This window comes from Loxodonta africana, chromosome 13, assembly GCF_030014295.1.
Source record: "Loxodonta africana isolate mLoxAfr1 chromosome 13, mLoxAfr1.hap2, whole genome shotgun sequence".
Taxonomy (NCBI): Eukaryota; Metazoa; Chordata; class Mammalia; order Proboscidea; family Elephantidae; genus Loxodonta; species Loxodonta africana.
The window spans coordinates 51,590,595-51,612,541 of record NC_087354.1 but is presented as its reverse complement, the minus strand read 5'-3'; the positions used below and the strand labels follow the sequence as shown (position 1 = coordinate 51,612,541).

Genomic DNA, 21,947 nt, shown 5'->3' with positions numbered 1-21,947 from the left:
TCAACCCAATCAGGATCTTTCTCAATGGATCTAGCTTTTAGGATTATTTATTCCATCCAAGCTCGTGATTTAATTTTACAGTTCTCTAGCTGGGTAAAACTATGTTTGAAAATATTACTCTTAAGCATCTGCTGTTAAAACAGTTTTAAAAGGCAGATCCAAAACAGGTGAGTTTGAATGCAGTTGTTTGGGAACATATTTGGAATTTATTATTGCATCTAGGAACCAAACAATACCCACTTCAATACACCTGCAATCTAGATCAGCAAAGCACAACTTCCCCTAAATATACAGCAAATAGATACTCATCAGAATTTTCTCTGCAGCAAGAGCCCACTGTTTTTTTTTTTTTTTTAATACTCCTCCCCTTGATGAGACAACCCAGCCCTACTCTGGCCACTAAACAGAGGCTCTTTGTGAGAATAGAAAACAAGCAGGAAGTTTAAAATTTATTTTTCATGAAAAGTTAAATAAAAATCTATATTTAAAATATAGGGGAATTCACTAACTAGATAGTAGAGAAGTATCATCTTAGTGAAGGGGAGGACAGCACACAATATAGGAGAAGTCATCACAACTGGACTAAAGCAAAAGCTAAGAAGTTTCCTAAACACAATCAATCACTTTGAAGGACAGACTAGCTGGGGCTGGAGTCTGGGGACCATGGTTTTATGGGACATCTAAGTCAACTGGCATTACAAAGTTTAAAAAAATAAAACATCTGATTTCATCTACACCCTCATTTGACAGATTCATTCATCACTCATTTGTTCATTCAAACAAACACACTTATTTACTGAGCACCTGCTATGTGCCAGACATTATTTTAGGTGTTAGGGATACAAGAGTGAACAAACCAGAGAAAACTCTCAGCCTCTACAAGGCTTACATCTGAGAAAGGCAAGGCCCCCAAGAGGCTAAATGTCCTATGATCAAAGTCTTGTGACACGCTGAAACCAAGCTCTGAACACCTCTTCCTTCTCCTCCTACTGTTAAGTGTTTGACTAAACAGTTTGCTAGTCCCCATGCTCATTCCCCCACCACACAGCTGATGGGCAGACAGGTAATACCATCAATGTCATTGCCATGCCCTGATGCCCAAATAACTCTCTAGTTTTGAGAGTCATCTTCTGCCTGTTAAACATCTTTAGCTAGAACTCACTGTTGGTATTTCAAACTCAAGCCGGCTAAGTCAAACTCCAAATAAGTCACTCATAACCCCAACCCTCCCACCTCTAGTAACAGTATCAACTGCCTCCTACTTATCCAGGCTGAAAATCTAACCAACAGCTTGGAATCACCCTTCTCCTTCAACCTGACATACCTGTGGGCTGCCAATTCAGGTATATTATATCCCTATGTCATTTTTCAATTCTATTTCCTTTTCATCTCCACTACTACAAGGCCCATTTAGGCCCCTTTACCTCTTAAAGGAACACACTGTCTTCTTATTGGCCTTAATGTTGGCTGCCAGGCTACTACTACCTTCTGGGCCAAAAAATTTCTAAAGCAAAGTTTTCATCATATCACTCTGCTGTTCAAAACCCTTTAGTCTCTATTCCCTACTGAAATTAAGCACCAACTCTCCAGCCTAGCATTCCAGCAGATCCATTAAATGACTCTAATCTATTTTCCTAGCCTTATGCCCTAGGATACCTTTATTCACACCATATATTCTAGCAAAATGGGACTGGATACAACATGTGCTGTTGTGTACACATGCATCCTTCCTGCTTGGAATGTCTCCTCCATTCCACCTCATTCTTTCAAGGAAATGCAGCCTCTTCCATGAAACTCTTTGTCATGCTCAGACTAGATGAAATTTCTCCTTTCAATCCCTGATGATAGTAATTTGTGACTTAGGCTGCTTACCTGTTCTGCTTGTATGACAGCTGCCTGGCTATCTGGCTTATCTGTTTGTCAGTTCTTGGAGGACAAGGACTCTCTTACTTATCTTGGTATCCCCAAGACATACTTTCACATAGTACGTCCTCAGCTCAGATTTACTGAGGCAAAGTTGCTGAGAAAAGGTCAGCTGTTCTTAAAAGTAAAGTCAATCTCTTTTAATTTCAAGGCAGGAAGGAGAGATTTTATTTTCTTCTTTTGCTGACTTCAACACTTGAAAAGAATTAGTCTAAAGAAATCACACTACTCTCAATTCCTAGAGTCATAAAGGGATATATTTGGCTGCAACTGTTCTTTAAAAAAAAAATCAGGATAAGAAAACCCGGAAGATGGGACAAAAGCAATGAGACCACAGACTAAGACATTGCATAAAGACTGAACGGACACTACAAATCCATTTAACCAGTGCAGAAAGAATTCTACCCAGCAAGGACTCAGGATCCTGCAAGAAAGAGATGTAAAATTTGTGTTAATGTATAGAATTCCAATCCTTTAGTAGCCATGGGATACTAAAAACCCTAAAAAAAAAAAAAAAATCAAAGAGGGACTTTCCAGATTCAACTTCTCAAAAAGAAGCTTATTGCCCTGCAGATGAGATTTTCCCAAATGATTACACACACTCATCTAATGACCTTGCATTTAAAAATTCACTACAGCTCATTTCACTTACCCTAGATGTGAGGTGTGAACTCATTTTCCCCCTGGCAACCCAGGTTTTCAACCACCAACTACTTTTCCTCGTACTTTTAAAACCCATTCAAAACAACAGCATAATTATGAATTTAGTGAAGACAAGGGAAATAAATTACTGATTTTTTTCCTGAAAGAAAAACATACTTTAGTTCTAAGTCTAAAAACGTGAGTGAGCATATGCTGATCGTGACTTCATTACTTAAATTATCTACTTTTTCTTTCCATACCTTTTTTATGTAAAGAAAATTTCTATTATAAAGTAATAAAACCTCATTTTAGAATATTTTGGGGAAAATTACCCACAATTCCACCACTTCCAATATCACCTGTTAATATTTTAGCATTGTATCCTTCTGGTATTTTCTCATTTCACCATCCCCTAAGGGGAAGTCATGGGCATTTATAACTTTGTATCCTGATTTCTTTACATAGCATAAACATTTTCGGGCTGCTACAAGTCTCCCTAAACATTATTTTAAATGGTTACACAATATTCCACTGAATCAATGTATTATAATTTAATTTATTTATTATAACCCAGCTTATTCAGTAAAGGATTTGAGGTGGATACACAACTATTCCCATAACTGGATAGGTGGGTCATTTCTAAACTTTTGCTATGTATGACATTGCAACAGTTTTTATACACATAGCTTAATCTGCACTTTGTGCTGTTTTATTATGATTGATTTCAAGAAGTAAGATTATTCATCAGAGAGGACAGCCACATTGTCAAATTATTTTCTAGAGGATTTGGACCCATTTGCAAAGTCAAAAGCAGTGGATGAACATGTCATTTTACCTGTGCCCTCACTCACCTGCACTGGGGATTAGCCTTTAAAAAGGGGGGTGCAGGTGGGAGAACAATTGCAGAACAATTATCAACAGTCAGATTTGAAGGCTTAGCCAACTACTTTGATTAAAGCATGTAACTATGGGCCCAATTAGCATCAATAGTTTGCTAAGCCCCATCTTTTTGCCTACCTATTCTCTCTTTTATCTACTCCTCAATAAACGGCTTTCCTTTACACATCTGTTTTCTTATCCACCAAGCCACATATTCCGCCAAGAGACCAAAAGTTTGTACTTATTGGCAAATCTATCAATATTAGCATATGTACTGTGTATGTGTGGAGATGTGTGTGTACACGTGTATCCGTATGTACATACACTTCTATATAGTACTCTCAGCCTATGTACATCTCCATCTGTCAGGTGAAATGTGTTTTTATATTTTATTGCAAAAATGTCTGCTGATATAAACGAGAAGGGTCAGGGGTCAGGCAGAACAAGCTAATTTTTAAACCTGTTTATTATTCTTTGCTTATTTATCTAATGGGGTCCCAGTTTTTCTCTTAGCAATACACGTGATTTAAAGATAAAAACCCTTTATCATATTTACTTCCACATAGATTAGCTCTTTTTTTAATGTTGTCAATTTTTTTTTTTTTTTGGATTTCGTCTGTCATGGATTGAATTATGTCCCCCCAAAAATGTGTGTATCAATTTGGCTGGGCCATGATTCCTGGTATCGTATCGTTTTCCTGAATGTTGTAAATCCTGCCTCTATGATGTTAACAAGGGAGGATGGGCGGCAGTTGTGTTAGTGAGGCAGGACTCTATCTACAAGACTGAATTGTGTCTTGAGGTAATTTCTTGATATATAAAAGAAAGAAGCGATCAGAGAGACAGGGAGACCTCATGCCACCAAGAAAGAAGCACTGGAAGCAGAACACATCCTTTAGACCCAGGGTTCCCACACAGAGAAGCTCCTAGTCTAGGGGAAGACTGACTGACAAGAAAGACCTTTCTCCAGAGCCGACAGAGAGAGAAAGACTTCTCCTGGAGCTGATACCCTGAATTTGGACTTTTAGCCTACTTTCCTGTGAGAAAATAAACTTCTCTTTGTTAAAGCCATCCACTTGTGGTATTTCTGTTACAGTAGCACTAGATAACTAAGACAGCATCCTCTTGTCTGTAGGCTGAGAGATGTCCCTCATCCAGACCGCCAGTTTCCCAAACAATGAGCACTGAAGGAAGACATGGCCTTCTCTGGAGTGGTCCAAAGCAGAGCTAGTTCTTCACTGCAGGTCTGCCTGTGATCTTGGCCAGCTCTAGAATTAACCTGGGCACAGGGACAAGGGGTGGGGCTGGAGGTTTCAGTTCATGCCCAGGTCAGCTGGAAGTCCAGATTACCCACCCTATTTAACCAGTAAGGACCAAAGAGAATTGGTGAGAGCTCCAGGTTGGACTGTAAATGAGACCTAAAGTGGGCTACCTGCTGTTCCTATACATCCAGCAGCTCCCAGGGCCTGTGGCAGACTGCCTCAGGTCCTAACTCAAGAGATAGTCCCCACATCAGACAACCAACTCTGACAGGACCAGATTTTCTTGAGCGGATGCTTCATATAAGGCACCTGGCTACATCTCAGTGCTATTATGCATGTCCTAAGGGATGTTAGAATGTTAGATCACACCAGTCAGAAATGGTAAGCTTTTTGTCTTTCATTTCAGTACATACACTTAAGCAGAAAAGCTGGAGAATCTGGGTTTTAATAATAGCCATAAAGGGGAGGAGTGTCTGAAAGAACTGAGGACCAGCACATACCTGATTTCGCAGAGGCTGCTGTTGTGATGGCCGATCCCTGTGTGTGTGGCTTTCTCGAGTTATTGCAGATGCACCAGAATCTACATGAACTGACCCTACCGGGGTAGGCTGGGAAAATAAAACACAAAGTCAAATGAGGAAAATGGGTGCAACACGATGCCTCTGCAAAGGACAACACCATTCTAATTCTAATAGAGTAGTAGTAATTATTGTTTTCAGCTACCAAGGGCAGTTTCAAGTCTTCTTGTCTTCTCAGTTTGCTCATCTGCAAAAGGGAGGCAGCTTGGTCCTCAATAGTTCATTGGAGAGTAGCTTACCTTTGAAAATAAGAAACCATCCTAGAGTGATATCTGTTAGCATGCTCTTGGGCCCTGTGGGCCCCTGACTAGAACAGCAAATCCAAAAGTTCCTTAAGGTGCTGGGTTCCACTCCCAAAGAAACCATGTACCTTCACAGCTTATGTAGCATCTACTTCTGAATCATACAAATGAAATTTTTTTCTAAAAGACTAACTTAAATTCTGGTATCTTAGAACATACAGGTGACAATCTAGAATTATGTAAAGGAGTTAGTCCTATTTCCTAACTCTCACGAGAGCAACCCATGGCATTGCTCTGAAAAGGTTGGTAAATGTAAATTATGTCTAGAGTCAAAGGAATGCTTTTTCCAAGGATTGTGGCAGAAAGACTAGCAAGTAAAGGGATGGGGCAATGCAGGTCTGAGGAAGGAGGTGACAAGGTAAAAAGAAGTACTTACAATAGGCCTCCCGACCCAATCATAGACGTAGTCAAAGGTGTAGCCTTTCCTTTCAAAGAGATCCGTGAAGAGGTTCCGTAAATACTCATAGTCAGGTTTTTCAAAGAAGTCTAATCGCCTGACATATCGAAGGTAGGTTGCCATCTCCTCTGTCAGGAAAGAGGTGAAAGGCCACGGTTACTAGCTGAATGCTTGCCATCAGAACGAGCTCTGGGCCAAGCAAGGGATATCTGTGTCGACTATTTGACAATGATGTTTTCTCTATGGGCCAAATCAAGGGATTACAAACTACCTTGGTCTAAATAATAATAAAAGGAAATGTACATTAGCCAGATAGCACCTTATCTGGAGACATCAGGTCACAGTCCCGATCAACTTTAAAGCTACAGCCACGTTGGCTAAAGTGTCCTTCTAGGGTCCTACCTGGAAAGTTCTCACAGAGAGCTTCGATGGGAGTATTCCGTTTGGTGTCACCAATCTTCTGATATCTCTCTTTTAACGTATCAGCCTGTAGAGAGTGGAGAGGGAAAGAGAACATGATTTGGAAAGAGATGCTAAATATGGAAGGTTCGATATGTTTGGGGACACAATGGTTGTTTCGCTCTAATTTGGCAGGATTTGTTTAATCAATCTCAGTTCTTTTACTCTCTAACACTAACAGGAAAGAAACATAGTAGAGGTGATGTATTTAGAGGCATGAAAAACATCTGCTATGTTCTGGAAAATTTTACTTGCAAATATACTTAGTAGTCTCAGATAAACGGCATCATATTTACTAAGCTAAGGGGCAAGGATAAGAAAATGAACACATGATGTAGCAGTATTTTCAAAACTGCAGAAGCTTAATAATCCTTCCTCGCCACTGGAGTTCAATTGTGACTCAATCTTCCCCCTTAAATCGGTTCTATGAACAGACTGAAAGTGCTGCTAACCCAAGTGGGGGCAGGAATACAGACAACTCTATTACATATTTATCAGGAAGCTGAATAAGAAAAAGAACAAGAAATGAAAAAATGCCTTTCAATAATGTGCTCCTGGAGGAAAAAAATGTTATCTACGATTTCAACATGTCTACCAGACAAGTTTTGTACATCATCAGATCAAAGCAGTCCAAGTCTGGTATGCCCAGGACTGTGGACAGAGGGCTCCTGGACCTTGGACCAACAGTGGGCTCTGAAGGAATTCTTGTGAGCCTTGACCTACCATGCTGTGTTCAGTTTCAAGAATGCTGTTCTGAAGTTGGAAACATTTTAGAGCCAGAACTACCACTAAAATGATCCATACACAGACTGTGAAAAGAGATGTAACAAAAATTCATGCAATTAATTACATGCTAATGAATTGCCTAGCTATATGATGAACAAGTAGGACGTGAAACTATCTTTGAAAGTTGTCAGTATCAACGAGAATCTATATATGATCAGGAGAAGATCATGGAGGCATTATCAGGAGAGGAATTTAAGGGAAAGAAATAAAATCACCCCAAAGGGAAAGGGCAGAAGCCTTGCTTTTCAGGATCATGTCCTAGAAAGCACAGCAAAACGAACCATTTTGCCCTTCTGGAGGCAGAGTGTGTAGAAGTACCCCAAGCTACTGATCACATTTCTTTCTATACGAACACGTCAAAATAAATGAGAGCTCAGAAACAAGCCTCACTTTTACACCTCCCTGATGGGACTTCAGGTAGAAGCTTACCATTTCCTAGTCTAACAGCCTGAGCACAGAGTAATTATAAGGCTTATAATTATATTAGTAGTTAATTCTGACATGAAGGCACTGTACTAACACCTACCTAATAAATCCTGCACGTTTCGCAAGGAATGGCTATTGTCTGAATAGGCATTTATTCAGTAATACACCTGAACAGCAATGTTAAGTCTGGATTTTCATTTTATTTCAGGTGGGCATTTAGCCTACGTAGGACGAACAAGTATTTTCCAGTTCCCTTTAAAGGCACCCCCAGCCCTGCTGGCCTTGCTGGTAAAATGTGTAGCAGCTGTTGTCAACAATTTGTTCCAGAAATTCCCTGACACACTGGGAACACTCCTTCTGCTCCATGATGTAGTGGGGGAGGAATCCTGACAGAGAGAGAAAAGCAGTGCTGCTGAGACTGGAAGGGAATGAGGGAAAAGGTTATTGAAAACCCAAAAACAAGGAAGAAAGGACTGAGGAGGGGAAGAACATAGATATGAACAAGACAGAGCTTCTAAAGCCCAAGTGGGCATTTACAGGGCTTGTAACAAGTCCTTCCTCCTCATCTTCCCCTGTGCACTTCTTCAGACATCTAGTCAGCAGCCCCTTCATTGACAACTGAGCCTGGAAACAAAGCCCTCACTGAGCACTTCCAAGGATACCTTGAGTCCTTGCCAGGGTAGGCTGCCGCGAAGGAAATACATGAACATATGGCCCAGGGCTTCCAAGTCATCCCGCCGGCTTTGCTCTAAGAGGGAAGACAGGTCACACGTTATGTTTGCCGTTATTAAAGCAGAAAGGGGTTCAAAACCAAGTAATCCCTTCAGAAGCCCTTCTGCTCTGGAAAGGCTCTGTTCACTAATTCTTTGTACATCTAAACCAGGAATAGTATTTTAAATCAAAACCAGAAACAGTATGTATTTCCTTTGCATAGATCTGTCACTGGCAAGTAAATGACAAGTGAAAAGTGTAAATCCTAAAACCAAGCCCCAGTCACTGAGTGGTGAGCACGCCCAATGCTGTGACCTATCTGAAAGTGAGATAACTTGAACGAGATGGGATTTCCAGAACACGGGCTACATTTACCCTTTGGTTTCTGCCAGGGGAAGTGAGCAGCAGATGAGGCTGATGAAGTTGTTAAAACAGCCCTTTCTGGCTAGGTCTGCAAAGGTGCAAGCTGCAGAATACCTAACACACATGCTGAGTGCTTTTTACTCCTCCTAAGAATTAACACTTACAATTCTGTTCCATATAGGCAAACAGCCATGCAGAATCCCTTAGCTTCCATTCTGTGTGCATCATGTCCATAACTATCTTAAACATTTAAAATGTATTACTGAGGTGCCTTCTACAGGCACATAAAACAGAATTCCTGCATTCTGGGAACTTATCATCTAAAACAAGTTGCTGGATTTTTCTTTTTCTCTTTTTTTTTTCCTTTTTTAATTGGGAAGTTAAAGATGGCAAAGAACTGGAGAAGAGTTAATAAAATTGCAATTTCTTCTCAGAAAACATCCTATACATTCTTTGGTTGTCAGACTAAATACAAGCACAACATGCCTCGATTTCTAATTTGCCAATTATGGTTCATCTCAGACATATTATGTGTTTGTTTTTCAGAATCAACTTCAGGGCTGTCAAAAGACATTACAGAAGCAAGACTAGGGGCTAGCTTAGACTTGACTGTGCTCGCCTTGTGCAGAAAGTAAAGCCCAGGAGCCAGGCACGGAGGAAACCACTTAGCCAATTCCGAATACAGAGGCACAACACGTTTAACTGCGGCCTCCGATTATGCGGCATCGGCATGAAAAGAGTGAACAGTACTCTACAGGGCAGATGGAGAAAGAAAAGGCCATTTTCTAGCTAGCAGTCTGAAGGAGGTCTTTGGAAAGGTGGTCACTGATGGGAAGAGGGGGCAAACCTGACAGAGATATAAATGGCATAAAGCTGAGTTGGTGTACATCAATGGAAATAATCTTTAAAAGGACAAAATAAAACAGCATGACCACTGGAAGCTTTTGTCTACATGGCTTGCCTGAAGATTGCAATAAAATACCACATATAATTGGGGGGGGGAGAAGCCATTTGACAAAAAGTTTATGAACAGAACTGAAGGGTGAAGAACAGCAAGAACAAGCAGGGTGAGCTGAGGCCTACCACAAAGCCGGGCTGAAAGAAAAGCCACACCCTGCCGTTTCTCACACTGTACCGCCCCCCCACCCCCTCCTCATTTTTATATCCACTTCCTGTTACAAGAGGCCCCCTGGTAATAAAAAATTCTTTGGACCAATGAGTGCAGTTTAGAAGTTGAGCACTAGAGGGCGAAACTTTCCACATCATCGTATTGATCAAACCCACAGAAAAAAGCCTTCTCCTTTTTTTCACAGCAAAGCCAATTATAAAATGAGATTAAAACAAACAAACAAACAAAAACCCCACTGGAGTAGGTAATAAAGTAACTGTTCAAATTCTGAGAAACACAGCTGTGGAATATGGGATAACAGCAGGACAACAGTTCTTGAGTCAGGACATCTAGCTAGGTACTGTCCCATATTTTCCATTAATTTAATCTATGTGAAACTAACCACGGCCAAAATAAAGTGGTCAATTTAGATAATCTGCAAAGTCATCTTCTAGCTCTAAAATATTCTAGGATAATTTAATACATTAGGGCCTTTCAAGAATAAAATAAAAGCGTGAAAGCCAGAGCTGTGCTTTATGTCCATGCTTCTTTGAACATGCCATATTTGTTCCGCTCAGTATCCCTACCTGCTTTCACTTTCTCAAGCAGGGTATTTTCACTTTAAAGCAGGACAGGTTTCAATGCCAGGGAGACAACACTTTGAAGCCTTCCTTTCAACCAATCAGAAAGAGGTGCCTGGTTTATAAGCATCACACCCCTGATTTTAGGGCAAATGTATTTTACTAGGAAAGGGGCAAGGTTACCCAGTGTTCTCACCTAATTTCAACCCTTAAATACTCAGCTGAGCTGGACTGTCTTAATCAGAGTGGGAACGTGGTGACTCTGATCCCCAAAGCAGATAGCAGTCTGATGTCCTTTTCAGAACTGTCATACATGGGGTCATAGGTATATACAGACCAAACCCATTACTAAACTCAGTAAAACATCAGCTTAATATAAGAATCCAAGTACCCACTCTGCTGAGAAACGAAGCACTTGGAAACACAGTGTAAAGAATTAAAAATCCTTAAGTCCCAACAGGAGACTTCAGGAAAGTAACTAACTTACCATCTTATTTTCTCAAATATAAAAATCATGTACCTAGTGAAGCAGTAAGAATCACAAGTTGTAACGCACAACGGGGGTAAAAGTTACTGGAATAAAAAGCTGTTTTAATGATCTGCCCCTTTTACGAAGCAGAAAACGAACACACCTTTGCCAAGATGCGTGTTGATAGACATGTATCGTGCTGTTCCGGTTAAACTTTTGTGCTCCCTATAAGGTATATGTTTTTTGGTTTCGGGGTCAATGTATTCCTTGGCCAGTCCGAAGTCTATGATGTGTATGACGTGCTCTTTCTTATTGCCTTGCCGGCCAATCAGGAAGTTCTCTGGCTTGACATCTCGGTAAATGAGATTCTTTGAGTGTACATATTCCATTCGAGAAAGCTAAGAGAGAAGAAAAAGTGATAGTAACGCTCTAAAGAAGTGTATTGGAAAGATATATCACAACATTTTCTCTTATCAACCCAAGGTTTTAATTACTGAGATAAAAATTTTAAAAATCATCTTTTTCAGCTCCCAGAGGCAATTTACTGATTTGCAAGCTAAAAACAGTTTCTGATACAAATACACACGTAACAAATATCAAGCTGAGGAAAAGAAAGTGGGATGGTACGTTCAGCTAAAATGATAGATAACACACAATTTTACCTCATTGTGTTACAATGTGCAAATGATAAATAGAATTGGTTGTTTTAATGCTACTTCAGAAGTTAAACATTTGAGAGGCAAGCCATAGTCCCAGGTAGGATATCAGAGTATGTTGACGACCTGTGAGACGGGGGCCTCTGTCACATATATCTCCAGCCCACACCTCCCTCTCCTGGCCGGACAGGACTCTCCCCCAGCTCTCCTTGCTGTAGAAATAAGGAAAGTGAGGCCCAGAGAAGCTAGCACTGGCCTGATGTCACACAGCCAGCCAGCAGCAGAGGCAGGGCTGCAACTTTTATGTCAAAGTAAATATAATCCAAAATAATAATCATAAAATTATTTCAAATATCATTAAATATTTCTATCTACAAAGTTTTTCTGCTTAGTATAAAAAGGGAAGATTGAACAGTTAAATTTTGGACTCAAAAGTCAGGGTCAATTTTCTAACATTTCCAAGTTTTTACTGGACGGTATGTGAGATCATTATTACTACAAACAAAAAGATGCATTTGTGTCATTCCCGACAAACTTCTCAAAGGAACTGCCTCAACTGCCCCTTAAATTGGTATCGGTATGCAGTGTGGTAGGCACTGTGTCAGTATCTGTGAGAACCGGGGGGCCAGAGAACAAAGGCAGACTCTCGGCCACACAACTTCTGAATCTGAGTGTTACATCCCAATCTTTTCTTGGATGCAACAGTGAGGGGAGAGGGAGAAAAATGACAGAACCTTAATTGAAGAAGTTACTTGTATTTGTACAACTTCACCAATGACACTCTTTGTCCCTAATCCAAATTATATGCCTCCACTTCAGTTATGGGCAGGGTATTGCTCCAAGTGGCAAATGCTTAAAATAGAGCAAACTGCAGAGGCAGTGTGACTTCTCTGGTTTAACGCCTTTTGCCCCAGCCGGCTTCCTAGAATGCCATCAAGCCTGGGAACAGGCCTTCACTAGGTGTCACCACAGATGGTGAATCATCAAACAGCCCAAAAGACCACGGCTGGGGAACCTGCCTCTTCTCCTGCAGAGCCAGCAGCAGCACCAACTTACCAACTGGATGGCTATCATTAACACCGTCTTTAAAGTAAACGTTCGGTCACAGAGGTCAAACAAGTCCTCCAAGCTAGGGCCAAGAAGTTCCAGCACCATGGCATTGTATTTCCCACATGGTCCAAAGTAATACACCTGTGGGAGGCCTTCACCTGAATGCAGAGGGAAGGTGGGGTGCAGAGGGGAAGACACAAAAACCAAAATATGAGACAATGTATTAGCACTGAGCAGATACAAAAAAAGTGGAATTTGTGAGATTTCCATTTCCTTTCATAGTCCCTACTAGAGAACTTAAACTGAGCAGAACTGCTTCAACGGGAATTAATAACGGTGGGAAATGCTAAGTTACTGCACAATATGTTCAAATAAGCCGTTATTTAATACCAGAGTGCCAAAGGCATTTCCACTGCTATGTAAGACAGAAAACGGTCCCTGATCTATTATTGGATCAGAGCGTAAACTATTCTTCCCAAAGGATCCCTGAACTGCAGTGTCATAAAAGGTTCAAAGGATGGTTCGCTGAGCTGAAAGGCCAGGCGGACAGATCTTGTTGCAGTAGCTGGTTTCATTAGCCTCCCTACGCTTACTGCCAAAGCCACATGGAGCAGTCTACAACTGTTGCCCCACAGAGAACTCAGACTGAACTGAGGTCACAGACAGTGCAGCCTGGCCCCAGGCCAGCACAACTGGCCCTCTTCTCGCAAGGAGTCTGCAGTTTCCTGCTTTCTATCAGCTGAAAAATAGTCGACAGACACTCAGGGTTTGGTTGCTGACAAGCAATTCTGACAGGAAAAAGAAAAAACATACAAGTCTAGGCTTTCCCCAGATTTGAAATTCATAGCTACAAATAAGCCAAAATCTAGACTTTCTCACCTAAGTGGCAACTTGTGAATGAATTTTTTCTTTAAAGTGCACTGTAAATATGAGTCACTCAGTAACTATGTGTTAAATGGTGCCATGTGAACAGTGGATACAAAAGAGACTACAGAACATGCTTTTGTTATTTGGTCTCATACAGAAACACTTCCATCATACACATTTATGTGTAACACGGTCTATCACCGTAAATGCTGTGGAATACTGCTTTCTTCTGCCTCCAGGCATTTTAGACAACAAAATTCTCTCCATTTTCTCATTCCCTTTTTATTTGGATAGCTGGGATATTTAAATTTTAACACAATGCACCCATCTTTCTCTCCAAGGCAGGTCTTGTATATCTGGACTTAGTATGACTCATTGCTCTAATATGTGTATATTTCATTATTTTGCATACTGCATTAGTCTATCTCGTTCCATCCTAAACACTAAATACCTTGAGTGCTTTTTTCAAAAAACATATTCATTCCTAGTTCCTATCATCTACTATAGCACACTCTGATTCTGTCAGCTCAGTAAATATCCTCTGAACTGTGCCTGCAGTTGTTTTAATTCTCCCAATCTCTACAAGGAAGCGGGATTTAATTTAAAGTGTCTTTTTGCCCCTGTTGTTTTGAGGAGCCCATTCCTCATCTTGTTCAAAATATATAAAACCTAACAGCTGTTCCCCGTGAGTCCTGCTGAGAATTCTAAAGGAGAACATTCTTCCCTGGAGATTTATTGCTTTATTAATCAGATACATGGTAAATGCAGTTTGGAGATCTATTTAATTTATGCACTAGGTAATTAGTTTCTGATGTTGCTAAAATCTGATTTTCCTAATATAAATGTAGTATATTCTTCAAAGCAGGTAATGGCAGAGACTGTTGGATGTCTGCCCAATACCCATTCTCCCTTTTTTTCTTAATAACAGAACCCCTAATGATTGCAAATAACGACATGCCCAGTTATAACCATCCAGCCTTCCCTGACAGTGAGAATGACCAATGAGATGGCAGCAGAAATCGCTGGACGGGGTAGTTCTGGAAAAGCTCCTTCATGGGACCTGGACTGAGCAGAAAGCAAGAAGAACTCGAGTCTCTAGTGGCTGTGAACCAATCATACCAGTGTTGGACTTCACTTCCTCTGGACTTCTTTACCCAAGAGAAAAATCAATCTCTATCCTGAGTAAGCTACTGTTATTTGGATTTGCCCCCCTCCCCAGTCAAACCTAACTCTAATTAATAAGCACATTATTCCTTTAGTTGGTTAACTTGCAAATCTGGGCATGATATCCTCCTTCTGAAGTACAAGCTAAAAGTCAGCTTAGAAATATAATATTGGCAACATTTCCCAGATTTGCTGCCAATACTTAAAGATCAGTTTAAATAAGACAAATGATCTTCCTGTTCTTCACAATCTTTAGTACCAATCTAGCCATCTCCTGCCAGAAGTGTCCATGTTTACAAGGAAGTCACAAACACATTTTGAGTGATATCTATAATGTCTAACTACAATGTCACTCATAACTCCTGCCTAGGAATTTCAAAGAAGTGAAAAGCCACTGTCTGTTGCAGTACTGCTCCTTATAAGTACCCCAAGCCCTCACAGTGCCGTGGTAGGCTATGGGATGCTCAAAACAACTTCTAGACCACTGTGTGGCTTTGAAGTATATCTGGGACAGGGGCTAGGTCCGAGACACTGGTGTAGAAACAGCTCAAATCAGTGTCTTGGATCTAGTATTTGGTTCTATTGCCGACTCTGGCAAATTCCTTTACCTCTCTGGGTTAGCTTTTTCATCTGTAAAAAGGAAATGTTTACGCTGGTTCTTTTTAAGTTCAATATTCTCACTATGGCTAGGATTTTGCTTTAGCTATCTTTTAGGGTTCATCTTTGTAAAGCCACAGAACCAGTATGAATGCACCTCCGTGTAATATGGGTTACGTGCATTACCAGTTCAAACGTAAGCTGCTAGTGGTACTCAACTGGAAATGGGTCTATCAGAAAACATCTCTAAAACTTTTTAAAAGCAGATGCAGTGACTTCACCTCAGACCTAATAAACGAGAATTTCTAGGAGTGAACACAAGCATAGCTCCATAGGAGATTCTGATATGCAACCTCAGCTGGGAAACAATGGGTCTAAAGGGTAGAAATAAAGTGCATTGCTTTGTTTTATTACATATATTATGAGGACTCAGAAAACAGTGACAGATCTGTCTTTTCAGAAGTTCTTTCAGATCAGAACAATTGGTCTCAATCTCTTTTGAAGGGAATCATTTTAAGGCTAGTTAAAAGCCTAGTATGTTTAAAGCTTCTAACTTATCACAAAAAAAATGTGCTGCTGAGTATAAAAGTCTCTACAGGAGATGTAGCTATCATTTATTAGAACTATCGGTACAGAACGATGCCCACGCAAGTTCCGTTCCGTGCCTGGTTTTTCCAAGGCTGCCCATAAGGTGGCCAGTGCTTGTGGTGAAAGGCACAGACATTGGCCACTAAGAGGGTTTGTCTCTTTGATCAGAGATTACTGTACAGTAATGATTTATCACCTGGGCTGCATTTAAGTGAGAAATGTTATATGTTTCACTCCTTTTACCCAACCATTGCTAATCCATTGTGTAAGAAATTATCAATGTTATACTGTGGAATCCTTTAATGAGACTAGGGATAAGGGCAGTGGTTCAAATGTAACCTAAGCTAGACATGTGGTAACCAAGGCAGTTCCTGTAAGTAATTATCAGGCAATGGGAATGGGGTGGGAGAGTCAGGTAAAGCAGAAATGCACTAGATTCTTTGATCCACGGTGTACCAGAAAGTAGGCAGTTTCATAATCTCTCATCTACTCTAGAAATAAAGCACTGAGGAGGTCTCCCTCTGAACCTGGTGGTCAACTGCAAAAAAGCCTGGGAATTAAGGGGGCACTGAAGTTTCTTCTGAAGGATTTCCAATATAGTCATTACATTTCCTTCAGCCACGGGTGAAATCTCTTGTATCCTAAACCTGAAAGTTGTATGTACACTGCAGATGTTATCTTGTATATTTTCCCTGGCTATTATGAAACGGCTTTTCTATTCATCCTTAAGGATGCACGGCTCACACATGGAGCATGCTGCACACAACAGCCAGTGAGGTGTACAACACTACAGCTAATTTTCAGTGTGTCATAAATTTGACTTGGGTTAAACACACCAAATGAAAGATAATGGCTTCTTTATCATCCAAGCTGTTACCTGAAGATTCCATAATGCATTATGAACAGCAACTACTCCAAGTAGAGATATTTTTAAACGCATATCAGGCTGAGAACTGAGATAGAACCACCTAGAAGCTTTTAGTAATTTGATCATATTATTGCCTAATAATTAGCCTACTTTCATTCTTTAAAAAAAAAACAACTAAATTATCTAACTGTGAAGCAAATGCAAACAAAACCTATATCTATATTAATATCTGGATGTGAAAAATAATATCCATATTAATATTTCAATGCAAAAAAGTATATGTTGGTGATGACTGTCTTCTAAAGTCAGTCCTGAAGAAAATCTTTATGGACATAAGGACACCGGTAATCCTCTTTTGTTGTTTTTATACAGTTTTCTTCTTGCTTTTTTTTCTTTTTTTTAAAGAAAAGATGATGTTTTTTTCTCCCAAGTCAAGCTCTTTCTGGTTTTGGTCCATCAATGGTAGTGGCTTCTAGCACAACTACTGAAATGTCCTGACGTGTTTGTGAGAGATTCGGAGATTACCAATAAATGGGGAATTAGCAGCAGGGGTAATAACATTAAACAAATTCACTCCAAGAAAGCAGATGGAATACACAGATAAATGAGATGATATTCCAAAGGAAGAGATGAAAGGAAAAAATTTAAGCACAGTCTTTAAAATTCTGAGAATAACTATATAAAAACAATGCATCATTTTAAAGATACCAGAAAATAAAAGGCATTGTTGTTTTTTAAAGAACAAACTGAATACCTCTCATTTCTCAGACTGAAAAATGTCCCTTTGCAATTTAAACCAGTTCAACTTATGAATCAACTCAAAGAAGACTGGTTTAATAACAAAAACAGCTAGACACAGAATTAAAGAATCAGGATTACCTGGTCTGCCCTACTATGAAAAGTGTTTTACAATCATCTCGTTCACGGGCCTCTTGGGAGCTGGACTATCACTAGACACACGCTGCTAACATGAGCTCAAATCTGTATGGTGGGGGAAGAGAAGGTGAGGACAGGCAGGAGCAGAGGAATAATCTCACATTTCTGAGCCAAAGAAATTGAGATTTTACAGCTTGTTTATTTCACATATGCAGTTACCAAAGGCTTCAGCCTCAAAGTAGTTTCAAAGCTTCGTTTATCCAAAGGAGTCAGGAAAGAAAACCCAAGACAGGAGGATGGATTTCTTCTATAGCAGACAGCATCTAAGACACAAATCTTTTAAAATGTGTGTTGTATATTGAAGGGGGGCATTTCTTTTTCCAAAAAGACTACCTACGCTCAGCACTGGTATACTTACGGAATAAAAATCCAGTCTCTGAAAACTTTCCACTTTCCTTAGTACTGAATTTCCTACGATTAAGTTATAAATACAGAGTGTATCTATCACATTTCAAAAGGTGCCTCAAAAGCTGAGAGAGGCCCGATTCTTTTTTTTTATTTAAAAAATTTTTTTCTGATTCTTAATACACAAGTAAACAATAACTAAAATGTCACAAAAGTTCCAGCAGGCATTTAGAAGAAAAAATGAGGTTACCCAAAGGACAGTGAGGCTCTTCCTGATAATCCTGACCTTCTCCCACTACACTTTCTTTGTCCATGTGTCTGTCTTCCCTATTAACACCACGTGTACCTGTGCTCTAAGTTCGTGGACATTCAGAGTGGCAGCATGTATTGCTGGGTCACGTTACTTTGATAGGAACTTAACTGATTTCTTTAAAGGCTTACTAAAACGTGGTCTATATATGAACTTAATTGATGACTACAAGGTACCGATGATAATGTTGACATAGTATAAACTCAAGTCATAAAGGAAGAAGCAATATTTTCTCTTATAAAAACACAGGTAAGATTACATCAAGAGTACAGTAGTGCTGATTTTCCAATACAACTACCAAGGAGTCAATCTCCAAATGCCTAATAAATTAAGCACACCATTTAGGAATTCAGAAAGCAACATGGCATATGCTTAGATTAATATAAACATGAAAAGAAGATAAGTATATGTTTCATTAACTCTGAGTCCATTTAATAAATTGTTCCCAGAAGTCTCCTGATTGGGGAAAAAAAAGCATAAAACAAACCAAAAAATCCACTAGTTTAATCACAGTATGAAAGCAGAGTGTCCAGTTACTGAACTCTCTTAATATCCTAATTCCTTTCCTTAAGCATCAAAATAGCCCTGGGAAAGGGAAGTGTCAAGTGTCACCCTTATTTCTGAATGGGAGAGTAGAGGCTAAGTGGCTTGCCAAAGAACAGCGGTCAGTGGAACAGATGCTGCAGCCTGTACTCATTTTCTTAGTTGAGCTTTCAGCCAAATCTCTCTCCAGTCAGAACAGATGTGACCTGATAGAACATTCAAGATGACTTTATAATTCTGGTCACCGAGGAGGCATGAAGACTCGCAGGGAAGCAAGGTGAACTCATTTACCTTGCTGATTACCAGTTAGTTAGTCTGAGGAATAAATGCTGCAGTGTTCCTGCTTCTAGTTTCAAATTCAATTAAGTTCAAAGTGTTTGGTGGTCAGTTTGTCTATTCATCAAACATCACAAGTGAGAACATAGTGCTTTGGGAGCAGTAAAGAAGGGCACCTAACCTTGGCTGAGGAAACTGGGGAAGGCACCCAGAGCAGGGGTCACAGATTGAGTCCTGAAGGATGGTTAAGAGCTGATGTGGGTGGGGTGGGAGGAATACCATCCTGAAGGCTGAAGGAGTAGCAAATACGCAGCTAGCAAAAAGTACAGGGCCGAGCAGAGCATGAGGGCGCTCTGAAATTGGAAAAACGAAGACTATTTTGCTTTCACTTGGAGTTTCTTTTAACCACCAGCTAGTTAAGCAAATTTCTTTAAAAATTATGGCAGAGGTCATTAGTGAAGTTGTTAAAGGCAGAAATATCTCAGTAAATAAAAAGAAGGTCAAAAGAATAAAGCACAGAAAAAATAAGGATTTTATTACTCATACTACCCTAACAAAATAAATAAATAAACAAAACTGCTGCCATCGAGTCAATTTTGACTTACAGCAATCCTATAGGACAGAGCAGAACTGCTCCATATGGTTTCCAAGGAGTGGCTGGTAGATCTGAACTGCCAACCTGTTGGTTGTTGGCAACCGTGCTCTTAATCACTGCGCCACCAGGGCTCCCCATATTACCACAGCACATCTTCATAATATTGTCACAGGATATACATATGCGTCTCAAGAACTCATGATTACACTACAGCCACGGGACCAATGAACATCATGATAAATGGTGAAGAAACTGAGGTTGTCAACGATTTTATTTTGCTTGGATCAACAATCAACATCAACGGAGGCAGTAGTTGGGAAATCAAACGACTTGTTCCACTGGGCAAATCCAACGCAAAGACCTCTTTTAAGTTTTAAAAAGAAAAATGTCATTTTGATGACTAAAGTGTGTCTGATCCAAGCCATGGTCTCTTTAGTTGCCTCATATGCAAGCAAAAGCTGGATAATGAAAAAGAAAACAGAAGAACTGATACATTCCAATTGTGGTGTTGATGAAGAATACTGAATATACTGCCAGAACAAACAAATCAGTCTTAGAAGACATACAACCAGAATGCTCCTTAAAAGCATGGATGGAGAGACTTCAGTTCCCTTACTTTGGACACATCATCAGGAAAGACCAACCTCTAGAAAAGGACATCATATTTGGTAGAGGAGTGGCAAAAACAAGGGAAGCCCTCAGTAAGATGGACTGACGGAATACCCACAACTACGGACTCAAACACACCAACGGCCATGAAGACGATACAGGACTGGGCAATGTTTCGTTCTGTTATACATAAAGTCACCATGAGTCAAAGCCAACTCGATAGCAGCCAACGATGACAACTACAGTGCTTTACCATGAACGTACTAGAAGCTCAGTAAGCCTTAAATTTTCTTTCTAGTGAGGCTCTAGTTTCCTGAAGGGTGGAGACCATTTCTTTTTAATAACTCTGTGGCTCTCAAATTAGTGCTATGGACACGGCTGATAGTACTTTTTTTACTAAGTTAGCTAGTTAGTCCTTGTGTTATGACTGAAAAAGTTATTACTAAGAGGTTGCCCATAAGTTGATAAGGGCTGATAAAGTAATACGAAGCATAAAGAGGAAAATGCAGGTAGAAGTTAACAGTGTGTTAGGCTGCTGGAAACATAAGAGTGCAGACGGGTATGGAGCTGACAAACTCTCCTTTTAAGTGGGTGGAATATAAATTAGCTGCCTAGGAGTTGAAGACAAAGGGTGACAACAATGCTGGTTGCCAATGTTAAAAATCGATCTTCCTGTTGATTTTTGTCATAAGCATTCTTATAGAAAAGTTACATTCTTACAAACATGAAAATGTTTACCTAGCAACTAGATTAGTATACTGATGGCAAGTGTGAGAAATTATCTCTATGTAGTCTGCTACTAAGGAGCCTTGGTGGCGCGATGATTAAGTGCTTGGCTGCTAACCAAAAGCTTGGTGGTTTGAACCCACCCAGCGGCTCTGCAGGGAAAAAAGGCCTGGAGATCTGTTCCTGTAAACAGAAGGAAAGTCTGTGGGGCAGTTCTACTCCATCACATAGGGCTGCTATGAGTCGGAATCAACTCGACAACACACAACAACAAATCTGTTACTGAAACTTAAAGAAATTGTAGTCTCTCTAATCAACGACACTGATAGACACTGGAAAGGAAGTAGTTAAGTTTTAATAACAAGAGAATAGATACATGTTTCCACCTTCTCATAACCCACAGGAACTACTGACTTCAATGACTCATCTCTTTGTTCAGCAGTATTCCACAGCTCTGGGGATACTAACATCACCTCCCTTCTTAGTGTTTAACTACGACCAACTCCTGTTAGCAGAGGAACGTGTGAGGGTGTGGTTAGTCTAGTCCATAGTCTGGACTCAAATTTGCACTGCCTTTGATCTCCTTAAACAAGTATAGTGACTACAACAAACACAGGCACAATTAGTTGTGAAAACGGCAGTTCTCCTTCTGGGAATACTCATTGCCCTCTGCCAGGACAGTCTAAGGCCAGTCATGAAGCCATTACCAGTGTCTGGAGAATGGCTGTGAGATGTGGAAAGAAGAGAAACACGCAGGTACACAAATAAGGGAGATGTGAGCAAAGACAGAAGGTAAAAGCATGACCTAGAATGAAGGGAGGAAAACGGCACCAGGACCTTTAGAGTCTGCAGCTATTTGTAAATAAGCTTCCACTGACAAGCTTCAGTGATGGGGCTTTTTCCAAACCTGAGCCTTGTTGTTGTTGTTAGG

At 40.2% G+C, this 21,947-nt stretch overlaps 1 protein-coding gene across 1 annotated transcript in view; it reads right to left on the bottom strand.

Moving 5' to 3' along the window:
- Positions 1-21,947, bottom strand: part of CSNK1G1 (casein kinase 1 gamma 1) — a 154,768-nt gene that overhangs the window by 24,768 nt on the left and 108,053 nt on the right. The window contains 6 exon segments of the mRNA XM_010598038.3: positions 5,207-5,314; positions 5,963-6,111; positions 6,386-6,470; positions 8,317-8,402; positions 11,050-11,284; positions 12,599-12,750. Coding sequence (XP_010596340.2) covers positions 5,207-5,314; positions 5,963-6,111; positions 6,386-6,470; positions 8,317-8,402; positions 11,050-11,284; positions 12,599-12,750 — 815 coding nt within the window.